Source organism: Chrysochloris asiatica, unplaced genomic scaffold (assembly GCF_000296735.1).
Source record: "Chrysochloris asiatica unplaced genomic scaffold, ChrAsi1.0 scaffold00104, whole genome shotgun sequence".
In the NCBI taxonomy this organism is placed as follows: domain Eukaryota; kingdom Metazoa; phylum Chordata; class Mammalia; order Afrosoricida; family Chrysochloridae; genus Chrysochloris; species Chrysochloris asiatica.
In genome coordinates this window covers 9,155,675-9,170,445 of record NW_006408622.1, presented here as the reverse complement: position 1 = coordinate 9,170,445, position 14,771 = coordinate 9,155,675, and the positions used below count along the sequence as shown (strand labels likewise).

The 14,771-nt window shown below is 40.5% G+C and overlaps 1 protein-coding gene across 1 annotated transcript in view; it reads right to left on the bottom strand.

The window, feature by feature from the left end:
- The window catches only part of ZNF569 (zinc finger protein 569), a 20,070-nt gene extending 8,987 nt beyond the window's left edge, over positions 1-11,083 (bottom strand). Inside the window, exons 1-3 of the mRNA XM_006867326.1 lie at positions 11,069-11,083; positions 1,976-2,102; positions 1,579-1,674 (exon numbers count right to left, since the gene is read on the bottom strand). Of these exons, the coding sequence (XP_006867388.1) occupies positions 1,579-1,674; positions 1,976-2,102; positions 11,069-11,083 (238 nt within the window). The remainder of the gene's footprint in view (positions 1-1,578; positions 1,675-1,975; positions 2,103-11,068) is intronic.
- Positions 11,084-14,771: the final 3,688 nt, after the last annotated feature.

Here is a 14,771-nt window from a genome sequence, read left to right as displayed (position 1 = left end):
AACAACAACAACAACAAGAAACTTATGGGCTGTATATGCAATAAAATGTTATCCAAATGAATAACATTTTATTGCATATACAAATTTTTGCATATATAAATTTTTGTTAAGTGCCCTCTAAATGGTTCTGACTCATAGCAACCACGTTAGGGTTTCCAAGGAGTGGCTGGTGAGCTTGTACTGCCAACCTTGTGGTTCAAACCGACTTTGCAGTCCAGTGCATTAATACACAGCGCCACACATATATCCACCACTAATCTGTCAGTTTGTCACACTGTGGTGGCTTATGTGTTGCTGTGATTCTGAAAGCTATGCTACTGGTATTTTACATACCAGCAGGGTCACCCATGGATAACAGGTTTCAGATGAATTTCCAGATGAAGACAGACCAGGACACAGGAGAGACAGACTACTTCCAAATATCTAGTCACTGAAAACCTTATGAATAGCAGTGGAACACGGTCAGATAGCACCAGAATATTAACTATCAAAACACGATGAAGGTCACCAGAATATTGTCAGATATAGTGCCAGAAGTCGAGCCCCTCAGGTTGGAAGACACTCAAAATATGACTGGGAAAGAGCTGCCTCCTCAAAGTCGAGTTGACTGTGAAGACGCCAATGGAGTAAAGCTTTCGGGACCTTCATTTGCTGATGGGGCACAACTCAAAATGAAGAAAAAGAGCTGTAAAAGTCCATTAATAATCAGAACATGGAATGTATGAAGGATGAATCTAGGAAAATTGGAAGACGCTAATAATTTATTGTTAAGTACTGTCAAGTCGATTCTGACTCACAGTAACCTGAATAGGGCTTCCGAGAAGAAGCTGTTGAGTCTGAACCACTGACCTTGTAATTCAAACTGACCTTGCGGTCCAGTGCTTATTCAACAGAGCCACACCAGGACTCCATGCTAATAATAGTAAGAAAAAAGAACCAATAGATCTGTTTTGGAAGAAGTGCAGCCAGAGTGCTCCTTGGAGGCCAAGATGGCTAAACTTCGTCTCTCATACTTTTGACATATTGTCAGGAGGGTACAGTCACTGGAGAAGGATGTCATGCTGGGTAAGATGGAGGGTCAGAGAAAAAGAGGAAGACCCCCAACGAGATGGATTGGCTAGGTGGCATCATTCATTGATGGCGTCAAGTGTGGCAGCAGTAGTGAGGTTGGCCCAGGATCGTACATTGTGTTTGTTCTGCTGTGCATGGGGTCGCTATGAGTCGGTTCCAACTCGATGGTACCTGACAACACCAGCACCAGGACTCCAAGCTAATAATAGTAAGAATAATTATCATAGTAAACCTAGACAGACATGAATTAGGAAAGGTTGGTGCCACCCAGTAAGAAGACCAGGTAAGAAGGCCAACCAGTCCTCCAAGTTCTGAGATAGGAAGTTAAGAACGGTATCTAGAAATGACATCTTTGGTTTCTAAAGAATTCACGAAAACTCTTACTACAAATGCATATGGACTTTAGGAAAATGTCTTTCAAAGAGCATTTCCGAGGATCAGTCAGTCACTGATTAGCCATTAAAGGGCCCTGGCCTTTTCTCACCTATCCGGTTCCCTTTCACTGACCTGGACTATGTCTCCGTAACACTTCTTCCTCTAACACCCACGGTTCTTCCTCCTGCTCCAACTTGAAAATCACATCAGGTTTGGTGAACGGACATCCTGTTGAAGGGAAGTGACATAAGATCTGGGCATAAATACTGGAAACAAGGAATTGAGGCTGGTCCAAGAAAAATTAGACTTTATGAAGGACCAGAAAAGTACAGCTTCTGGGGATGCTACACTTTCCTAAAACATAACCAAAGACACCCCTTCTCTTTGAAAGTTGTAGCACATCTATTCATATGAGCACACATCCCAGTGCCCAACTCCTAACATTAAAATGTCCCATATAGCTCAGAAATATTGGCAAAGAAAGAGTATTTATTTCTGGAATTTGAGGAATGCCAGAAACCACTCTTACCCACTGTGATTAAGTTGTTGTAGTTTTCTAGCATCACACTCCGGTACAGGCGCCTCTGGTCACAATCCAGGTGCTGCCATTCTGCCTGGGTGAAGTCAATAGCCACGTCCTTGAACGTCACTGTTCCCTGTAACAACACCCTCACTCAACAGGAAGGCACTCAGATGGCATCACCAAAACAGACTTTGTTCTGAGAGTACTAAGAGATAAGACGTTACATAGCATTTCTTACCTTGGTTTGTTACTTTGTAAGAGACAGAAACACCAGAGTAGGAATATCCTGTCAGGTGGATTTCATTCACTGATTAAACATGTCCTTAATATTACCATAGGTTACAGAGGAGAACTTGGGCACTAGTTTACACTGAATACAAAATAAAGAGTAAAACCAAACTTTAGTCAAGTTACCTGGTTTGGGACCTCACTAGATGCTCGTTGATCCACTGGGGTTGGAAAAAATGAAAGGATGAAAAGTCAAGTCATTTGAAATAAAGAGGCTCCAGAAGTCAAAGAGGATTGTTGGACTTTCTCCCCTTATAGGGGAGGGAATCCAAACTGCATTTGTACAAAGCACATGGTACAGAAGCAGGACTGCAGATAAAACATGAGTGAAAAAGTGTAACAGTTTCACTAATCAAAAGGAAAGTATGCGCACATAAGATGCATTCTCACTAATACTACCTCAACCCAAGATTTCTCCTCATAAAACGGTTTTTCCTCAGATCGCAAAAATAGTAAAATCATGCCAACAGATTTTACCAGAAAATCCTAATTGCGCCCAGCTGAGCGTTTCTACCCACCCACTCTCACTACTATTATTCATCATTCTGAAGAAGAATAAAGTAGGGAAACTCACCCTTCTTGATTCCAGAGCATATTATAAAGCCACTAATTAAAACAATCTGGAGTCCTGGTGTGGCACAGAGTTAGTGCTCTGGACTGCAAGGTCGGCGGTTCAGATTTGTCAGCCACTCCTCGCTATGAGTCAGAACCGACTCAAAGGCACTTAACAACAACACAATGAAAACAGTTTTGTACTGGTCTAAGGAGCGCTAGTGACACTGTGTTTGTGTATACATGGAGTTTATTTGGCTTCTTGTGTGTATATATATATTTACTCCATGTAGTATAAATTCAACAAGAGAAAAGCCGTCACTATCTACAAGGAGCCACAATAGAATTGCGTAATAGCTGACTTACTGGAAACAACAAGGGCCAGATAGCAGTGAGACAACAGATTCAGAGCCGAAAGAAAAAGCTATCAAGCAAGCATCCTCTATCTAGCAAACCTGTAATTAAAAATGAAGGTGGTTATGCTAAGTGAAAGAAACCAAAATAAATGGTCACAAAATATTCCATTTATGTGAAATATCCAGCCTACGTAAATCCACAGACATGACCCAGCTTGCTGGTTTCCAGGGGTTAAGGGAGGAGAGGAACTGGAGGACCTGCTTAGTGGGCTGCTGTGGTTAGGTGTCATCAAGCTGGTTCAGATTCACAGCAATCCTGTGCACACAGAACAAAACACCGCCTGGTCCGGTGCCAGCCTCACAAAGGTTGTTACACCTGAGCCCATTGCTGCTGTCACTGTGCCAGTCCAGCTTGTTAGGGTCTTTCTCTGTTTTTCTGACCCTCTACTTTATGAAACATAATGTCCTTCTGCAGGGACTGGTCCCTTCTGATCACATGTCTGAAGTAGGAGAGAAGCCTCTCCATCTGGCTTCTAAGGAGCACTCTGGCTGTACTCCTTCCAACACAGATTCATTTGTTCTTTGGGCAGTCCGTGGTACTTTCAACATTCTTCTCCAACACCATAACTCAAATGCATCAATTCTTCTATGGTCTTCCTTACTCATTCATCCACTGTAGGGCACTTAGGCTGTTTCCACAGTTTTTCTATTATAAACAATGCTGCGATGAACACAGGAGTGCATATGTTTATGTTACTACCTAACAGTGGGAGAGATGGAGCAAAACGATTTCCAGTTTTCGGAGGAAGCACCATAATGCTTTCTATATTGGTCGTACATTTTACAGTCCTACCAGCGATGGATAGGGGTTCCAATAGCTGTCTACTCACCAATATTTGTTATTTTTCCATCTTCTTTTTTTTAATCAGTGTTATTTTAACCAGGATGAGATGGTATCTCTTTGTAGTTTTGATTTACATCTTTCTCTAATGGTTAGTGGGAATTCTGGTATGGCACTGGACTAGTCCAGGATAAGCACTGGAACCACAAGGTCAGTGGTTCAAACCCACCAGCTCTTCAGAAACTCTATACAGGGTGACTAAGACCAAGATGCTGAGCCAGAAAACATTTCCAAAGAAGAAAAGGTAATGGAACTAACTAAAAAAGAATGTTAATTAGGTATCCTTAAAGGATAGATAGAAAGATGGAGGAAAGAAAGTAGAACACAATAAAAACTTTATAAGAATTCAGGAAAACAAGAACCAACTAAACCAAGCCTACAAGACTGAAAATAGGGAGCCAGAGATAGCAATGTATATAATGAAGTCAACTACAAAGCAAAAAGAGGAAATAGTGCATAAACAGAACTTCCAAATGGCAAGGAAGTCAAGTAGATTTCAAGATAAAATATGTTGTTTTAAGCAGGGAACAAATGAATAGATTATAGGATAACGTCAAAGAAAAATAATACACCTGCACATGAAAGTAAGAAAAGAGGAAAATCAGAAAGATTTAGTAAACATTCACACTACAGAAATGATAATGACAAGAAAACCCACAAACCAATGGAATGCAACATAGAAAATTATGTGAAGCAAAGAATTCAGCAGCACCATACACACACACACACAAAAACAATTCACACCTATTGACAATCACACTGAATGTAAATGGATTAAATGTACCAGTCAAGAAACAAAGAGCAGAATGGATAAGAAAACAGGATCTTTCAATACGCTGTCTACAAGAGACATATAAAAAGATGGAGACAAGTTTAAATGCCCATCAACAGAAGAATGGTTGAACAAACTTTAGTTTGTAAACACAATGGAATACTACAAAATGTTGAAGAATAATAATGAATCTGTGAAACACCTCGCAACATGGTTGAACCTGTCAAGTATTGCCATTTTATTTATGGTGACTGTTTCAACAAGAATTTGACTTTTATCTACTAAAATTCAGTTGTGCTCTTTTATTGTCTGTGGATTCAATATTTGCTAAAAAGGCAAGTTCATAAATGTAAAAAAATATATCCAAGAAAAATTTTCTTGAAGTAATTGGAAACTCTTACACACTGTTAGAAGATTGTTTTGTTCAACCACTTTGAAACACTATTTGGCAATGTTTCAATAAAAACTGAATGTGCACACAACTAGCCATTCCACTTTTGTTATATATCCAAAGAAACAGAAACAAAATTGGGAACTGCTCCTAAATCAAAACTACAGAAATGCTCATGAAGAGTGGAATGTGAGTAACAGAACATGGAACATTTCAACATGAATGAATTTGACAAGCATAGCATTAAGCACAAGAACCAGACAGTTACAGAGATATGTAAAGTTTAAAAGTAGACAGAAGTAATCTCTGGTGATCAAAACTGAACACTGGTAACCCCTAGGATGGAGTTCTGGTGTGCCACTGTGGCTTAATGCACCAGACTGCAAAAGCCGTTTGAACTACAAGGTCGGTGGTTCAAACTCAACAGCTGCTCCACGGAAACCCTATACAGGGTTGCTATGGGTTGGAATTGACTTGATGGCACTTAAAAACAACAACCCCTAGGATAGTAGTAGTGACTTGAGCAGATTTTCTGGGGTGTTATGGTGAGGTTCTACTTCTTGATCTAGTGCTTGCGCTGGCTACACAGGTGTGTTTACTTGGAAAATTAACTGAGTTTGTATGAGGATGAAACTAGAGATGCAGAGAAGCTGGTAGATAAAGAATCATGGTCAAACAAAGCACAGCACAGCTTTGAACTCAGGGTGAATAAGCAGTAAAGTGACATATGTTCAATATGTAAGAGTCAGATCAACCTGAAAGAGAAAGATCCCAAAGGGAAGTATGAAAAGGTTTACGTGCTGAAGAAAAGGAGTGTGGTTCAGTAGAAGTGGGCAGGGCAGTGGGCCCAGAGCTGATTTGACAAAATCTAGTCTGCTGGAGAATGGGCAGTGAGGTGCAGAGAGATGGAAGGATTTTGGATTTGACTGACAATGTTTGGTGAGAAGACAAGCTGGTCTATGAGGATGTTGCAATGAGCTTCCTGAAGCTGACAAGACAATGGCGGCACCGCAGTCTGTTACAGAAGAAGAAATGAAGCGGACAGACTTAGCCTTCCAGTAACTACAGGAGGACGTTCCCACTATGGGAAACTGAAACCCAGCTCCTTTCACATGGATTTTTTCTTAAATACATTTTTTAAAAAACGTTTTCTAACTCAAATCTTTTAGTGATAAATCAACACTCAAAAACGTATACCTGCTTAATTTTCGGCAGCAAAAAGTACAGTGTGAAAATTATCACCAAAATGAGAAATTGATTGAGATTTCTCAAAAATGTGGAATATTTGGCTCTTTCAGGAGATAATTCCTTATTCACCAGGTCTGTTTGAATATGATTGTTAAACATTTGCCCCTCATTCTTATTTGGACTCCCTGTCAGAGTTTAACACTTCCAGATTGCTTATGTGTATGCTATGATACAAAGTGACTGAAGGTAAGCGTGAGAAAGACAAAGAGCAAGGAAGCCAGGCATGACAATGATAAACTTCTCATGTAACCCCACTTTGAGAAGCATGTTGAGTGGATGGGGTGGCTGTGTAAGTAGCCTATGGATTTCATGGACATAAAGATATCCCATTCACTGATTACTGTGACCCCTAAGATTTCCTATGTTTTTTCACACTATTGATAAATTTACCAATTAAAAACTTACCTGCTTAAAAAAATAGTTCTAGCCCATACTTGCAGATAGTACCCATTTGACCTAGCTTCAATGGCGGGATGATCAGAATTCAACTAGAGGAAGAAAGAAGAAGGAAAAAAGTGTAATCTGCTACAATTTAATGAACTTGGGCTACACTTGTGAATGTAGTAGCTTAAAAGAGGGAACAAATCTTTATAGCAAGGATCATTCCCAACCCCTCTGTACACAAGGTTGACAGGGATGGGCCACTTAGACATTGGCTACCCAAAATGGGGGACTACAAAGGCAAGAAGTGACTGACTTACACATTTTCAAGAGGGAGCCTAATTTCAGAGGGTGCGAGGGAAGGTAGAATCTCCACTGAGTGGTTTCCAACCTGTTTGGAGGGGCTGGTGAAAGGAGACGATAAGATTCTTGTGGTTCAATAGTAAATAATTGCGATCAGAACTGACTGAGAGTGTTGCAAATGTAAACATTTTCTAACAAAAGGAGGGGAGTAGTTGATCTTGCAGTCCAGGAGAGGAGGACCCTGGGACCATCAAGTGAGAAGAGCAGAGTACAGGACCCTATTCAGAGAAACCTCTACGCCAGAGATGGAGGCTGGGGACTGGACTCAGGGAGGGAGAGGGGCTGTGTGCTGGTGGCCAGGGGGCAGGTTTGGTTGTTTGAATGGTATTTCTGAGTATTTCGGTGTACATCCAAAAGAAAAAAAAACAATAAAAACAGAAGGAATGGAAGCAAATGCTGTTGAATTATGATGCATGGAGGGGATTGTAATTATTGCAATGAAATGAAATATGGTAGGATGAATGTAAAGTTGATGTTCTCCCATGTAAACTATCACTCAATTCACAATAAAAACTTATTTTAAAAAAAGTTCTAAGGAAAAGGAATATAGAAGTCAGACTATTACTTATTCTAGAACTAAAACAAAGAAATTGGGACCTATGGATTCAGTTAATTAAAACCACAAGTATTCACAAAATATGTATTCCAGGCATTGTTCAAGGGACTGCAGATACAGTAGCAAGCAGAATAAATAAGATCATTTGAAAGATACACATCCATCTAATTCTTCAGATACTGTAGTTTCCATTTTAAAAATTAGAGGTGTGAATATTTAGTGTATAACCTGAAAGATTTTTATTCATTTAGATACCTGATAACTGCAAGGTCAGGGGTTCACACCCACCAGCTGTTCTGTGGGAGAAAGATGAGTTGTCTTCGCCCATAAACATTTACAATCCCTTAGTAGGGTCACTATGAGTCAGAACTGAGTCAATGGTAGTGGGTTTGGTTTGGTTTGGTCACCACTTGTTGTTGTTAAGTGCTGTTAAGTCAATTCCAACTCACAGTGACCCTGCATAGGGTTTCTGCGGCTGTAAATTTCTGTGGGAGCAGAAAGTCTCATCTTTCTCCCATGGAGCAGCCAGTGTGGTTTGAAGTCCGGTGCTCATCCTACAGAGCCACTGCACTCCCCTGGTAAACACTACTCAGGTCAAAATATAGAACATTTTCAACATTTTAGAAGATTCCATCATGCCTCTCCCTAGTAAACATCCCCTCTACTCCTCTGATTTTTTTTATTATAGATTAATTTTTCCAGTTTTTGAATTTCATATAAATGAATTCATACAGTATGTTCTATTTTGTCTCTGGGTTCTTTCACTTCATGTTTGTAAGACCTATCTGTAATGTTGCTGTGTAGTATTCCACTGTGTGAAATACTGTAGTTTCTCTCTTTTCTGCTGATGCTTATTTGCATTATTCTAATATGAAGCTATTAGACATTTTATCTTTGTTATGGGTTGAATTGTGCCCCCATCCCCAAAGAGATGAAATCCTAATCAGTGTGAATTTGACCTTATTTGGGAAGAGGGTCTTTGAAAATGTAATCAAGATTATGGTGGACCAATGTCAGGGATTGAATTATGAACCCCCAAAATATGTGTCAATTTGGCTAAGAATGGATGTAACACCCTTCCCCAGGTCAGAGCTCGAATCTCACATAAGGGGAGTTTCCCTGAGGTGTGGCCTGCATCGCCTTTTATTTTACAAGAGATAGAAGGAAGGAGAAGTGAGCAGAGAGTGAGGGACCTTGGTACCAGCAAGAAAGAAGAGCCAGGAGCAGAACAAATCATCCGGATCGGGGGTGCCTGTGCTGAGAACCTACTAGACTCAGGGGAAGACTGATGGCAAGCCACACGGAGGATGCTTGGCTCAGAGATGGTGAAAAGAGACAAGGACTTTCTCCAGAGTTGACAGAGGGAGTAAGCCTGCCCCTAAAAGTGGTATCCAGAATTTCAACTTCTAGTCTCCTAAACTGTGAGGGAATAAACATCTATCTGTTAAAGTCATCTACTTGCAGTATTTCTGTTGTAGCAGTGCTAGATGATTGCTGTTGTCATTGTTACATGCTAGTGAGTTGCTTCTGACTCCTAGAGACCCTGTATAGAGTTTTCAAGGCTATCGATCTTTGTGGGAGCAGAAAGGCTCATCTTTCTCCCAAGAAGAGGCTGGTGGGCTTGAACCGCTTCCTCCAGTATCACTAGCATCCTTATAAGAGGAGAAGAGACATAGCTATGGAAGAATACCATGTGATGACTGGAATGGTATATCTACAAATTCAAGACCAACAAAAATTGTTGGCAACACCAGAACTAAAAGGAAAGGTATGAATAGATTCTCCTCTAGAGCTTTCAGAGAAAACAGGGCTCTCATGACACTTGATTTTGGACTTCTAGCCTCCAAAACTATGAGAGAATACATTTCTGTTGTTTTCAGCCAACTTGTTTGTGATCATTTGCGATAGCAATCATTGGAAGCTAATAAAACCCTTGCTCAAAATAGACAATGAAAAGAACTGAGTTTATCAACTACAGGAAGTCACACACAAATCTTTCCATTGCTCTAGTTATCAGGGCCACCAATTGTCTGTCAGTTTGCTAAACTGTGGTAGCTTGCTGTGATGCTGGAAGCTATACCAGTATGTTTGCAAATATTAGCAAATTCAAAAACAAACAAATCTGTCTTAGAAGAAGCCCAGCTAGTAAGACTCCATCTCACTTATTCTAGACATGTCATCAAGAGGAAAGAATTCCTGGAGAAGAGCATCACGCTTGGTAAAACAGAAGGTCCACAAAAAAGAGAAAGAGATGGACCGGCACAGTGGGCTACAGAATGGATGCACACATACCTACTGTGAGGACTGCACAGAGCCAAGCACCATTTCATTTACTAGGAGTCAGAACTGACTCAATAGCACATAACAACAATGGGTGCCAATGAAAGGCTTATATCTGCTAAGAAATGTTTATTTTGTTTTTGTTAAGTGTCGTCAAGTTGGTCCCGGCTTAGAGCAACCCTGTGGTTGGGCTGCTAACCTCAAGGTCAGCAGTTCAAAACTACCAGCTGCTCCACAGGAGAAAGATGAGACTTTCTGCTCTCATACAGATTTACAGCCTCAGACACCCTATTCAGGGTCACCATGAATCGGAACCAACTCCACGGCACACCACCACCACTACCACTGGGGGATTTGCGAAGCCCTAGTAGGGTAGTGGGTTATGCATTGGGCTGCTAGGTCAGCAGTTTGAACCCACCAGCCGCTCTGTAGGAGAAAGATGAGGCTTTCTGTGCCCATAAAGATGTACAGCCTGGGAACCTTTATACAGGGTCTCTATGAGTCAGAACTGACTTGGTGGCACACAGCAGCAGCAACAACTTTGCAGTTACTAGTCCAGTGCTTATCCTAGGGCTGCTTTTATGCTTATTGTTGTTGTTAAGTGTCATCAAGTAGGTTCTGACTCACAGCAACCCTGTATAGGGTTTCTGAGGAGCAGCTAGTAGGTTTGAACTGCCGACCTTGTGGTTCGCAGTCTAGTGCTGGTCCTATAACACCACACCAGGAGTCCACAGCACTAGACATTGCAAATTCCATAATGCAATGAACTTCTGATATGGTCTGTTTTAACTATGAGATTCAAATTTGAAGCTCAGTTTTTATTTCTGAGTGAATAAATTTCTGCATAACCATATTTTAACTCTTCTCTGAAACGCTTTCCTAGAAACTGCATTTCCTCTGAAAATATGTTTTATCTTTATAGGCATTTCCATTTACTATGTAAATTACTGCAATCCCCTCAACCTGAATGATAGAATAAGGCAGGAATCAAATACACTACTTAAAATTTACCTGTGACTTCATCATTTCCTCTTCTTTCTGGGAAGGGGCAGGACTAGAGAAGACAGATCTAAGAAAGAGAATAAAAATCATTAGACTTGTGGCTTCAGGAACCTTTGTCTACAAAGTAGATTAAAGGTCAGTCTACAGTGAATGGCACTTGGATCCAACAGAATGGCCAAGAACATTAACAACATAGACATACTAATAGGTATAACAGTGACTTGTACAGCGATGTGTCGCTTTGATGTGAGGTAGCTAGAAAGAAGGGCACATGTTTGAGTGTCAGGTCACTTCGTAGCTCTGTATCAGAAATATAGAGTTCATAGTGGAGCAAGAAAATTTATAGCTTCAAGAAAGGATCTACTCAATTAGGAAACTAGTAAGAACATGTAACATTTTTTACAAATAAACAGCAATTAAATAAGAATTAAAAAATTTTTTAATGGTAATGTCAAATTTTGAGGAAGGAATGAGAAGTCTGTGTATGTGTGTGGTGTGTATCAAAAACAAGTATTGGTGGCAGTAAGACTTCATTTCTTGTTTTCCACAGGAAAAAATTTAATCTAAAACTAATGTGAATTTAAAAATGGAAATATGTATAAAAGGTCACAGTTAAGAATTAGAAATGGGAATAGAGAGAAACAGAACAGGATACAGTTTTGGGGGGGGGGAAATTGGGAGTCTAGGTAGCTGGGGATGGGTTGGAGTACGGAGTTAGGGTTAGGACTATGGCTAGGTCTAGGCAAGGCCTAGGACTTCATTTAGTGTTAGGGGTATGGTTAGGACTAAGGTTAATGTAGAGGTAGAAGTTGGGCTAGGGTTAGGAATAAGGCTTGCTCTACTTTTAGGGTTACAGTATGGTTTGTTTTTTTTCTTGAAATCTACTTGATTTTCCCTTTACTTTTAAGTTCTGTAACACATTATTCCTCTTTTTTTTTTTTAATGTTTTCTTGTTGTTGTTGTTGCAAACTGGTAGTTCTGGTTCCCTGTTTTCAACATCTGGGTTGAGTCTAGGTGATGTTGTCATGTATGTTAATCTCAGGTTGTTGTCTGCTGTTGTTGGTTCTCTGTCCAAAACACTCCCTTTAGCATATTTGAAAGATTGGTCTAGATTTTGCAAATCCTTTTAAATTTGTTTATCTGGAAATGTCCTAATTTTGCCATCATATTTAATGGAAAGTTTTGCTGGGTATACGATTCTTGGTTGGCAATTTTTCACCCCCACAGAGTTTAATATATGTCATGTCATCCCACTGTCTTCTTGTCAGCATGGTTTCTCTAAGATGAGTATTGAGAGATTTGTCTTCACACTCACTGATTCGGCCTTCCATTGAGTCAATTTAACTTGCCTTTTCAATGTATTATCTAATTCTGAGGAGTCCTGGTGTGGCGCTGTGGGTTAATGCGCCAGACTGCAAAGCCATTTGAACTGCAAGGTCGGTGGTTCAAACTCACCAGCTGCCCCTTGGAAACCCTATGCAGGGTTGCTATGGGTCGGAACCGACTCGATGGCACTTCACAACAAAAACAACAACATCTATTTCTGAAGATTTAATATTAACCTTCTGACTTTCTAATAGCAGTTTTTGCATGGTTTCAAATTTTTCATTTATCAGTTTGTTCTTATATTATTTTCCTGAATGCTTCCTTTCTTTTGTAGACCTTTGTCTCAATTTGTTGACAGTACCCAAATGACATCCTTTTAAATTTCTTATTAAGTAGCTCTGGTTCCATTTCTGATATATCTTCTGACTCCCTATTTTTGTCACTTGTTTGAGGCACTCAATCTTGTTTCTTTATGTAAGCTGAAATGATATGTTTTCTCTGAAACACTGTGGTGTCATTGTATTTAGACTTGATTGTATGTTGGTGTATTCTCAGGCACTAACTATCTCCTGGTGGATGTGACAAGGACTGGAAGTCTGAACATAATTTTCAGTTCACTGATTAGCATAATTCAGGTGCCTCCAGAAAGACCCCAGGCAGAGACTGTGCATCAGGGAATTCCACTGACCACTGCATTGGTGATGGTGGTACTGGATACTAGAAGGGCAAGAGACAAGAGAGGACTGCGTGCCCCTTGCCTCCCCCACTTGTAGCCCGGCCCTATGCCGGTAGATGGTTGCATAGAAACTGACTGCAAAAGCTCAAGGCAAGCTTGCCACTCCACACCAGCCATAGCCTGCAGTCTCCTTCTCTTGCTGCTCCTGTTCTGCTTCGTCTTGCAGTCAGCACTCAGCCCACCTCTCTGTCCTATCTGAAGCTCAGGGCTCCAGGACCACCATCTGTATCTATTTCACTTGTTCGCCCATGACTTTGTTGCAGAGGGTTTGCCTAGTGAGTCTGCCTACTCTGCCCACTCTGCCTGACTTCCAGGGTACAGTTTTTATTATTGCTATACTCCTAGTATCTGATTTCTTTCAAACAAAATGTATATATTGTCAAGAATACAAAGTCGATTAAGAAAACACATACCATTGCAATGGCATCAGACACTACTACAGCGTATAAGGGATCCTACGGTGTTCACAGATGTCCTCCCCTAGCCACAGCCCATTTCCCAAATTTAATTTGTTTAAGGAAAATTCATCTGTTAGTTTATTGCCCTGCCGGCCTTCTTTTCAGTTGTTTTTGGTTTGCTTTCATTCATTCTTGTCACTCATTTGAAGTTTTTTTCCTAAAAGATCTTTAAAAATAAAAGGGCAGCGTACACATCACATAGCAACTAAATTTCTTAAGACTAAGTTCAAAACAACAGTGTGGAATCATAGACAGTGGGTGAGTGCAGCACGTGGAACGCGTGTTCATCTCCATCATTCTGACAATACTACAGGGTCATGTATCGGCTCCTGAAAGGGTTCACTACCCTACTCTGAGCCTTCTATACCCAATTTCATCTCTAATTTTCCCAGTTTAGTTAGAGTTCCAGCTACTCCAATTTTTAAAAATTCAGGTCTATTATAGTTTCACTATATTGAGCATGAATGGCTGAAACTGGTTTCAAGATCTGATTTTCAGCTACTCTTAGATTCAACCAAATAGTAACGATAATTCTAAGCAAAGCACAAAGTTTAGTGGCACATGGTTCAGGATTCAAAATACAGAATACCCCACGGGAAGAAGTAAGAAAGTAGGGTGATATTTTTGAGGGGAGATCATTGAGTTTGCTCAGATTTGGTTGATTCCTTATCACATTTTACTGCAATATCTTTTTATTTCCTTCTCTTCATCCATTTCCTGTTCTCCACCTCACTTGGAGTCCTGGTGTGGCGCTGTGGGATAATGCGCTGGACGGCAAGGTTGATTTGAACTATAAAGTCGGTAGTGCAAGCTTACCACCAGAAACCCTATACAGACAGGGGGTCACTAGGAATTGGCACCTACTGATGGCACTTAACATACAAACATATACCTCACCTTACTTCTGAGTTAGCTCACTTTTCTTTTAAAAACGGGGCCACACCCTCCCATGTAAAACACATTTCGTCTGTTTGTCGTACTGTGATGGCTTGGGTTTTGCTGTGATGCTGGAGCTATGCCACCAATAATCTAAATGCCAGCAGGGTACACCCATGGTGGACAGGTTTTAGCTGAGCTCCCAGACTAAGACAGACTAGTAAGAAGAAGAGGTGGACTATGTCTCAATATTTAGTCACTGAAAACCTTATCAATAGCAGCGGAACACTGTCTCAGATAGCACCAGAATATTTAA